This window comes from Siphateles boraxobius, unplaced genomic scaffold (assembly GCF_051911475.1).
Source record: "Siphateles boraxobius isolate OS27281-9 unplaced genomic scaffold, OSU_SipBor_1 6, whole genome shotgun sequence".
In the NCBI taxonomy this organism is placed as follows: domain Eukaryota; kingdom Metazoa; phylum Chordata; class Actinopteri; order Cypriniformes; family Leuciscidae; genus Siphateles; species Siphateles boraxobius.
This window is the reverse complement of record NW_027509186.1, coordinates 19,335,831-19,346,708: the sequence shown is the minus strand read 5'-3', so window position 1 is coordinate 19,346,708 and position 10,878 is coordinate 19,335,831. Positions and strand designations below refer to the sequence as shown.

Genomic DNA, 10,878 nt, shown 5'->3' with positions numbered 1-10,878 from the left:
TTCGGAGATAGTGTCACAATTCCTGTCTTATGTTTTCCTTGTCTTGTGTTGACTTTTGTTATTTCCTGTCCTGTGCCATGTTTTGTAGTCCTTTGTAGTTTTTCTTGTTTATTAGTCTCTCCAGGTGTTTCTAATTAGCCCCGCCCCCTTGTTATCTTGTTTGCCTGTGTATTTAAACCCCTGTGCTTCAGTTGTGTTTTGTCGGTCGTTGTTTAATGTTGCTTGTAAGTCTGAGTTCTGAGTACCTTGTTCCTAGTTCTGAGTTTACCCTGGATTACCTGTTTGTTGGATTATTAAAGTGCTTGCATTTGGATTCACTCTCTGCTTTGTCCTTGCTGCGACGTAACAGATAGGCCCAATGCATAAAGCAAAATCAATTGTAAAGCTGTAAAAAAAGTTTTGTCAGGTACGCCTACTTGAAAATGTGCTTCATGTGGTACCATATTAATTAACTGGTTTAATTTAAATCAAAAAGTATCATTTGTATGACTGAATTGGAATAAGTGGTACAAAGCAACTATACATTTAATGAATGCAATATGTGTGTATAGGCATATTCATTTGCATAGTTAATGAGACGGGATGCTTTTAGTTAGTTACAACAGTAATGGGTTAACCATTGTGAGCTGTCACAGTGATGCTATCATTCCTGAAGTGATACTGACACCTCCTGGTCATATTAAGTATAGTAGAAAGGCTCTGTTTATCTCCCTCATTTCGTTTTACATAAAGCTGCGCATCACATTTAACCTCACATAATTTTTTGTTTCTATTTGGATTGTATTCTGTGTAAAAAAAAAAAACCCAAAAAACAATAGTACTATTGTTTACTCTCCAATATAATGCCGTTGTAACGACGCTACTACAGTAACCCTGAAGAATTTCACATCGTCACTTCCGTTTGCAAAGAGAACTGAGAGGATTTGCGTTACCGAGCGACCAAGAGGATTGACAGAGGAGCCTGTGGAGATTATTTGCCATCCGGAGTCGGACATCCATTAAAACACAAACACATCGCATTTTGATCATGGAATAATTTTAAATGTGGCCCGTGTGGTTCGGTTCAGCGGTTAAGACGGCATACAGGTTAGTAAAGCAGCGCCAGATGGGTGAAGCATCCTCTTCTCCCCGGTGTGTGTGACACGTAGCTCAGCTGCAGCGGCGCCGAGAAGAGGACGCTTGACCTGCTCCGGCTGAAGCGCGTCATGGCGTCTGTTCACATCACACACACACTGTAGCATAAAGTATAATCCATCCCTTCCCCCTTTAATTAAGGGCGCAGTTTTTACCGATGCCTAGGCCTATAGTATGCTAGATTTTCTTTTGTATTGGCCCCCAGATTATTGCTTATAGACTGGGCTTTAGATGCATCATGTGATGTATATTGGGCTTCTAATAAAACGTCATTGTTGATTGTGTATTTATCACTCTTTTATTAATAGTTTTCATTATATTATATGTTAATACATATTTAAATTTCAACACATGCTTCACTAAGACTTTTAAAATAGTATTTATGTGGTATTAGACACCAGAGTTGGTTTTACCATAGTGTGTATTAATGATGTAACCAAAAATTATATATGTCTGTCTATCTGTCTCTGTCTTGTCTGTGTGTCTAGATATCTGTCTGTGTCTATCTATCTGTCTCTGTCTTTTCTGTCTGTCTAGATATCTGTCTGTGTCTATCTATCTGTCTCTGTCTGACTTTATTTGTCTGTCTGTGTCTATCTGTCCGTCTGTGTATATCTGTCTCTGTCTATCTGTCTGTCTGTCTATCTCATCTGCAATGTGCCTTTTTCTGTAGATACCCATCATGACAGACAGTATTTTGAGCAAAGCCGCCACTATGGAAATACCCATCAACAGCAACGGGGACACCAGGACGGCTGAGGATGACAGTCTTGAGCAGGTGTATATCAACTGCTCATTCAACCTACTTTTCATGTTACGTCGTGAACCAGACCTGATTGTGATGTGATGTCCTGTTTCTGTGGAAATGGTGTAGCTGGATCTGCGAGGCCTTGAATAGTTGGCCTAATCACACATTAATGAGCCATTGTAAATATGACACGGTTCATTTTAGTTGTGTATTTTATTATGTTTGTCTTCTCAATCTATCTGTTTCACCATCTTTTTGTTGCACTGTCTTCACATTTTATGTTTTTTCATGTCACAGGGGGCACAGATTGGTGGGAGCTTAGATGAAATTGTAGGCACACTGCCAGTGGCCATGGTGAGGGAGAGTTTGTGGGTGTCCTCGTATGTTGGAGCCCTATTCCCTTTGATTTAGTGTGGTCGATGGTTTGATAGTTGCACACATAGTAGTCATTGAGCTTGGGGCTTGGGCAAATGTTGGTGCAGGATTTATCGCAAACGGAAGCTGTTTACTGGTCAGAAAAGTCAAACAGAAACATGAAAAGCAGTCATGCAAAAAATATAATTTGCATGTGTTTTATAGTGACTTCTGATTTTTTATTTATTTTTTCTTAATAGGGATTCTCCGAACTAAAGATGTCTGGTTAATCAATGTAGTTATCAACCAACTTACTGAATTGCCACATTTGTCGTTATAACATTTTATAAAAGTTTTAAGGGAAAGGAAAGGATGTAGTATTAATATAAGGCCGTATTTTCTTTAATAGGAATAAAGCAACTTCTAGTCTAAAGCAACATATTTTTGTGTTTAAGTGTTTAAACACTATATATAAAGTTTTTTTAGAAGGAAAAAAAAGTACTTAGCAACTAAGTACTGAAATCCCTAAAACTGTAATAAACATTAAAGTAAAAAACACAGAATACTAATAATACTAATTACTACCAATACTAATACTAATAAAAAAAATAAAGACAAAATTAAAATAACAAAAACTGAAATTAATATAATAACGTAAACATAATTACTGAAACAAATAAAAATTAAAACAGAAAAAAAGCTAATTTAAAATGTTAATAAATATAATAGTATATACCATGAATATAATACTAAAATAGCTCTGCTCCATCCACTCTTTTGATACCCACTTGTGTTTTCCCCCCACCTAGTGTGCAGAGTTTGTGCTAAATGTGTTTTCATCTCTGTACTGTAGATTGTAATATACTGTGAAATTAAATCTCATCGCATCTAGGACTTGCAGCAGGTGATGGTGTCTGGACCGAACCTGAATGAAACCAGCATTGTGTCCGGAGGCTACGGAGGGGCAGCAGAGGGCATCATACCCACCAGTTCCATCAAAGGTAAAGAGCACTTAAATAGTTGAAAATGGTGTCCGAATCTGATCTTGATTTGAAGCAGCATCTGAGGCATGTGGATAGACTTACATCTCTGGTGACGTATATGTTTAGGACCAGCCGTTCGTTTCAACCCGGAGTATTTTGACAGAAGATGTGGTAACACGCCCAAACCAGGTGTCTATGCATGATAACTTTACAGGAGATCTTTTTCTAGAATCTCTACAGCTTCCCCCTCTCTCTCCCTCAGTGTAAAATGTGTTTGACAGCATTTTAACAGCAAACGTTTGGCTCTTTTCTACAGGGTGCTGAGGACAGTCGCATGGTGGATGCATGTTTGCATATGCAACACGAAACCCCTTTGTTTGTTTGTTTGTTTGTTTTATATTGACTGTAAACATATGTTTTTTTAACAAATGTTGTTTGTGAGCTGAATGTAATTGAACTGTGAAATACAGTGTGCTCAGTAACATGGTTGGCCTTAACACATTAACATGGTACTGAAACACATGCCATAGTACCAAACCTAGCTGACACAGTCAGTGGCAGTTCATGAGGAGTTTAATTTGATTTATTATGTTTAGTTAAATATCCGTTCTGATTGTTCAGTTACTAATCAAATGAGCCTTTGTTATTAGCGTCCTCTGGAATTTAAGTATTTAGTACAAATAATTAAATAAATTGAAATGTGGTTAAACAAAAGTTAACTTTAATTAAATATGAATTAAATATTATTTTATATATATACTACCATTCTGAAATGTGGGGTCTGTAAGATTTATTTGAAAGAAATGAATACTTTAATTCAGCTTCGATGCATTAAATTGGTCAAAAACATTTATAATGTTACAAAAGATTTCTGTTTCGAATAAATGCTGCTATTTTGCTGCTTATTTTTTTATTCATTAAAAGATCTTATTCATAAAAATATGTTTTTCACAAAAATATGTTTTCAACATGGGTAATAATAAGAAATCTTCCTTAAGCAACAAATCAGCATATAATGATTTCTGAAGGATCGTGTGACACTGTAGAATGGAGTACTGATGCTGAAAATTCAGCTTTGGCATTACAAGAATTAATCACATTCAAAAATATATTAAATTTGAACTATATTACTATTTTACAATAATACTTTTTTACTATATTTTTGATCAAATCAAACTTAAAAAATAAAATCTTACTAACCCCAAACTTTTATCCGGTATTGTTTATTAATATTAATTTTATTTATCCAAAATTATAGAATACATTTCTTATGACCACCACTCTACACAGTCAGTCCTTTAGCAGCATCATGGTTTGCCATTCATTTTCATCCTCTACTTCCACCTTTTATCACCTTACCTTTGTATAAAGGTATAAATTTCCTCTCTTTTGGTTTCCTTGCTCTTATAAACCTCTTAACCTTCACTTTTAAGCATTTAACTCTCCTCAATATTGTTATTGTTTATGTACATTTTGATAATACCCTATGAAATCATTTTTTTCATCAGTTTACTAATCTCAACTACAACACAGTTAATGTTACAGTTATTTTTAATCATCTCGATTACCCCAAAACACTTAATATGGCAATATCCTTAATGGTCTTTCTATTAAACTACATCTCCATCCCATTCCTCCACCCGTCCACTGTTATTCATTCATTTCAGACATCCGCTCCAAATCCAGGGGTATCACTCCCAGCAATTCAGCTGCCAGTCGGATAGCAAACCAGCCAGGACATTACCCAGGTATCCCAGGGCCTCCTCACCCTTTCCTGCCACTGCCAGATACCTTTTTCTTCCAGCCCATAGTTAGCAGTCATTACTCATTTACTGTCAGCACACCTTTTATTCTTGCCCCTGTTCATTTGTCAGCCTCAGAAATATCAGTCTCTAGTCTGATAATGGTGCATTGTAGTAACATTCTTTCTCTGTAATCTTGTTGTGATTACTGTAACCTTCTAGACAATACTGGGTTGTGGTATTCAAAAGGGTGTTCCTTATATCCAAAATGTCCAATTTGAAATGATATTGTATTTTGGGGTATTGCCCCCTATTTATAGTAAGTTCCTGCATTTTCTACTCTCAGCTCCCAGCATGCACCACAGCAACAGCAACCCAATGATGTCAGAGGAGGCCACAAGAGGAGTAGCTGTAGAGAAATTTGACAGCGTGAAAAAGTGGAGCATTAACACGTACAAGGTAGAAAACCCACCGCATGGAAATAGTAGTTTAACTTTTATAAGTCTCTTATGCTCACCAAGGCTGCATTTTAGGAAAAATACAATAAAAACAGCAGTATTGTAAATTATTATTGCAATTTAAACTGTTTTTAGTATATTTTTAAAATGTCATTTATTATTGTGATGGCAAAGCTGTATTTTCAGCATCATTACTCCAGTCTTCAGTGTCAAATGATCTTTCAGAAATCATTCTAATATGATGATTTGGTGCTTATGAAAGATTACTTATTATCATCAATGCTGAAAACAGCTATGCTGCTCAATATTATTGAGGAAACAGTGATAAATAGAATAAATAGAAAGTTCAAAGGAACAGATCTTTTGGAACATTATAAATGTTTTTACTGTCACTTTTTGATCAATTTAATGTTTACTTGCTAAATAAAATTATTTATGTACAGGTATTTAGGATTTATGAAAATGTTAGGTAAAGCCATTATGGGATTCATTTAGATCTGCTTCTGTCCTCTCTTCACCAGTGCACAAAACAGATGTTTTCGGAGCGCTTCGGCCGTGGTACGAAGACGGTGGACATGGAGCTTGAGGCTCAGATCGATGTGCTTAGAGAGACTAAGCTGAAGTATGAGTGTATTCTGAGACTAGCACGTGATCTCACTAACCACTTCTACAACATGGTGCAGACTCAGCAGGCTCTTGGGGACACTTTCGCTGATCTTAGCCAGAAATCCCCTGAATTGCAGGTACTAATCATTTTTGTGTCCCCTGTTATGCCTGCAAGTGTTGGGACAATCTATATTTAGTTCCATATTACTAGTACTGAATCTTACCTTACCATAGTGTCTTATTTGCTCTAACTTAAAATTAATCTCTTACAGGATGAGTTTGGCTATAATGCAGAGACACAAAGACTGCTATGCAAGAATGGAGAGACGCTCCTGGGTGCCATCAATTTCTTTGTGTCCAGCATTAATACGCTAGTCAACAAAACCATGGAGGACACGCTCATGACCATCAAGATGTATGAGAATGCAAGGTATCAGAAGTTTGATGTTAATGAGTTACATGTAACTTCATGTGTAAATGAGTGAAAGTAATATTAGCTGCTTAAAGGGGTTCACCCAAAAATGAAATTTATCCCATTATTTACTCACCCTCAAGCCATCCTAGGTGTATAATATATGACTTTCTTCTTTCAGCCAAACACAATCTAAGTTATATTAAAAAAGTATTCTGGCTCTTCAAAGCTTTATAATGGGAGTGAATAGTAACTGAGATTTTGAAGCCCAAAAAAGTGCATCCATCCATCATAAAAGTAATCCATACAGCCCCAGGGGGTTAATAAGGCCTTCTGAAGTGAAGCGATGCGTTTTTGTTAGGAAAATATCCATATTTTTTTATAAATTTTATAAACTAATCTCTAGCTTCTAGTAACGTTCGCGTGCGTTCACGAGTCGAGTTCCTGCGTATGACGTAGGATGTAGGAGTATAGCATAAGCTTAGGTGAGAGTAGATGCCTCTCGAAGTTTAAACAAATAGGGCTGGGCAACAAACTCAAGTTTCTCCGACATTTCTCTTTAAAAATTATTGTTTCTAATTCGTGACCGGTGATTTATTTTGCTCTATCCTCTGCGCTTCAACGTTTGTCAAGATGTTATGTGTTGGGTCAGAAGTCACTCTTCCGCCTAGACTGGCGTACGGGCGTTACCAGAAGCCAGGGATTACAGTGTTTTTTTTAAGTTATAAATATGGACATTTTTCTTACAAAAACGCTTCAGAAGGCCTTTATTAAACCCCTGGAGCCATATGGATTACTTTTATGATGGATGGATGCACTTTTTTTGGCTTCAAAATCTATTTTATTCTATTCTATTACTATTACTATTCAATCTCATTATAAAGCTTGGAAGAGCCAGGATATTTTTGTAATATAACTCCGATTGTGTTTGGCTGAAAGAAAAAAGTCATATACACCTTGGATGGCTTGAAGGTGAGTAAATGATGGGATCATTTTTAGTTTCGGGTGAACTAACCTTTTAAAAAAAGTTTTGCCAAAAAAAGGTCGGCAAAATAAATATGATACATAGATTGCTTAGACAAATCAATCACATGTATAAAAATTTGCTGAGAAACCCCCCTAAATGAAGATAAGACAGAGACTTATTGTGGATGACAAGTATTGGTAAGGCATTACAAAAAGGGCAATTAGAAGTCAACGTGTTGCTTTATTTCCTGATCTTTGAAAATAAACATATTCATAGCTCCAGTCCGGTCCACCGGAATTAATTGCATATGAGTTTGTCAATCTGTATTCAGATTCTGGCTTTTGCGTCATGTCTTCTTCTTTCTTTTTTCACATCTTGCATCATAAGCATAACTTTTTTTTAATAATAGGGATAGCCTAGCCTAGTTCCCCCAAAAATTCTGTCATTATTTACTGTAGCTACTTACCCTCATGTCTGTTATTCCAAACCTTACATAGACGTTCTTTCCTCTGTGGAACATAAACAAAGGTATTTTACATGACATCTCTCATTGTTTTGTGTCCACACAATGGAAGTCCAAAACTATTTTATACATACAGGTTTGGAACAACATGATGGTGAGTAAATGATGACAGAAATTCTAATTGACAGCTCTAGTTATGGTGTCAAGGGATTCACAGCCTGTACTTCTAGAACATTTCCTGTAATTTCTTCTTTTTTTAACCTAGGATTAGTTATACAGATTTTCTGAACCAGTTTATACTAGTGAATAAATATGTTTTCGTTTTAGACTGGAATTCGATGCCTATAGGACAGACCTGGAGGAGTTGAGCGCGGGTCCGCGGGACGCTGCAGCCATGATGCGCATTGAAATTGCGCAACAGCAGTACCAGATCCAGAAAGACAAATATGATCGACTGCGCAGTGATGTCACCATCAAACTCAAGTTCTTGGATGAGAATAAGGTACCATGTTGAAATCCCTGGTGTTCACGTGTTGTGTTTCATACGTCAGAGTTATTCCTTACTTTTGTCGTAGTTTTTTCAGATTTATGTATGTTGATTTCCAGGTAAAGGTGATGCACAAGCAGCTCCTACTGTTTCATAATGCTATCTCGGCATATTTCGCTGGAAATCAGCAGCAGCTGGAACAGACTCTCAGACAGTTCAACGTGAAGTTGAAGCCACCAGGTTCTGACAAGCCGTCGTGGCTTGAGGAACAGTAATCACTTTGTCAATGTAAAGAGACACTCAAACATGGAAACCTGAAAATAGATGGATGGGGGTGTAAAAAGATGCATTATATGTGATTTGTATGAATGATTAAGACAAGAGAAGTGGATGTTTTTATTTTGCCAAACCCTGGAACATGTTCGGTTTTATTTAAAGGCAGAAAAATCTTCCGATGAATATTCATTTGACTAACCGTGGTTATGCTTTACAGCTGCCTTAACTTACTTTTAGGTATAGCGTATGGGCTGTTTAAAGTAAAATTACGCAAAATTACATGGAACAAATCATTCACTCTGTAAAAACATTCACATTTGATGAGGCATTCATTGTCATATTCACAAAACCGTCATACTGCCCTCCCAGGCCGGTTTATATATTTTGTTTTATCTTGATAGAATAGAGCTGAAAGGAATGAATGCTGTGTTTGTGCATTTGTTTTTAATGTAAGGTAATTTGGGGGAGGATTACGTCAAGGCATAAGAAAGGAAAATTGCTCACAGTATGTGTCATAAGAAGGTTAATATATTTATATTTATGTAAATTGTGAGGTCCCACATATGAAATTAAAACACATTTGAAGGCGATAGAATCTTACGAGTATGTATTGTGATGTTTATCGTGTCTTGCATGTGTCTCTTTTGTTTTTTTCTGTCACAAGAAGCAAGTTTCTGAGCAATGTCTTCAAACTCTACCGGGCTGGCAGCAAACCCCACTGATAGAGTCTGCTGCCAATCAGGAAAGATTTAACCGCTTTTCCTTGATCAGATTGTTATTTCCTTAGCTCTTTACTCAAATAAGAGAAGGGCTTGGTTTTGGTTTCACTGTGGTAATCAAATTGGATCAGGCATTTTTTCTCGGAAGAAATAGTGTGCTTTTGTATTAGTATGGGTTTGCTTTAACAATAATTTGTTACGTTTGCAAGTAGATTTGATCGGTGTTACACAATTTTAATATTGACTCAGCAACCATGCCTGGTATTTTATCTTCCTAAAATGCTCACAACCCATTTTTTGAGGGTCTGTTTCGACAGAGGCCTTTTCTAATAGACTAATATTGACTAGATTGTTCAAATCAATCCAGTCCTATTTACTGTACGTTTACCCCACACAAATGTGCATAGTAACATTTACATTAACTGATTTTTAACTTGGTTTTAATCAAGTCAAAAATATTTAATGACTGAATTGCTCAGGTTGTCCTCTGAAATTATATAAAAATGTCTCGTCACCCAAGTTAAATTGTTTGTTTTCGTTGTTTGCGTGTTAAATTAACACCCATTTTTAAAATTTACAAGGCAATTTCTGCACTGTAAAAAGTGACCAGTTGACTTGACTTAAAGAAAGTGAAGAAATTCGTTGCCTTAAAATTATTAAGTAAATAAACTTTGTGTGTAATTGAAAAAAATAAAGTTATGTGGAATTGTGAAGTTCACATAACTTAATTTTTCAATTATGCATGAAGTTTATTTACTTAATAATTTTAAGGCAACGGATTTCCTCACCTTTTTTTAAGTCAAGTCAAATGATCGCTTTTTACAGTGTGTGCAAATCATTCATATTTAATGAGGTAAACCATGAGTCATTTTATGATTGGTTGTCTGTTGTTAAAAAACTTAAAATTCTAGCACTGATTATTTTACACTCACTTTCTGTAAACATTTACTTTTTATGAATCATTCATATTCATATTCACAAAATTGTTCCTTGTCCAGTGAGCACCTCCCAGGCCAGTTTATATATTTTGTTTATATTGATAGAAAATATCTCATGAAAGGAATGAATGTTGTGCTTGAGCGTTTGTTTTTAACGTAAGGTCGTTGCCTGGCTCCGTAATTCGGGTTAATTCATTATATTTTACCCATGATCCTTGGTGAAAAGCGGTACTAAACCCTTTTAATAATTATCAGTGTAAAACAGCCTTTATTCTGAGTTTAAGAAAACGACAAATAAATGGAAGTTTTCGAATTCTAACGGTAGTTGCTGTTATTGTCTGTTAAGGCGAGACACTACAGGTGAATAGGGTAAAATTTTTAAATAATAGATATCACCATGAAACCTCCTCAGTTGATTACTTGCATAAGTATATAAAAAAAATGTATTACAAGTTTTTAAATTTTTTATGTTTGATTATGCAAATTAGGCATTATCTCATTAAATATGCGCGATTTTGCATATATTTTCGGTAGATAGATCTGAACATATGATAAAGCCAGGTGCAAAATTCTTTTTTCATTTTGTTTACA

The 10,878-nt window shown here is 35.8% G+C and overlaps 1 protein-coding gene across 6 annotated transcripts; it reads left to right on the top strand.

The window, feature by feature from the left end:
- Positions 1 to 685: 685 nt before the first annotated feature.
- Positions 686 to 10,606, top strand: arfip2a (ADP-ribosylation factor interacting protein 2a). 6 transcript variants are annotated; one of them, XM_077208085.1, is made up of 11 exons: positions 944 to 1,086; positions 1,808 to 1,912; positions 2,180 to 2,236; positions 3,129 to 3,237; positions 3,346 to 3,408; positions 4,887 to 4,967; positions 5,308 to 5,420; positions 5,941 to 6,162; positions 6,298 to 6,455; positions 8,195 to 8,369; positions 8,474 to 10,606. In XM_077208085.1, the coding sequence occupies exons 2-11, from the start codon at positions 1,817 to 1,819 to the stop codon at positions 8,627 to 8,629; spliced, it is 1,230 nt and encodes a 409-aa protein (XP_077064200.1). In that variant the 5' UTR covers positions 944 to 1,086; positions 1,808 to 1,816; the 3' UTR covers positions 8,630 to 10,606. The 6 variants fall into 6 exon arrangements, with proteins under 6 accessions (XP_077064205.1, XP_077064201.1, XP_077064206.1 ...); XM_077208086.1 differs by lacking the exon at positions 2,180 to 2,236 and having other exon boundaries at positions 709 to 1,086; XM_077208087.1 differs by lacking the exon at positions 3,346 to 3,408 and having other exon boundaries at positions 911 to 1,086.
- Positions 10,607 to 10,878: the final 272 nt, after the last annotated feature.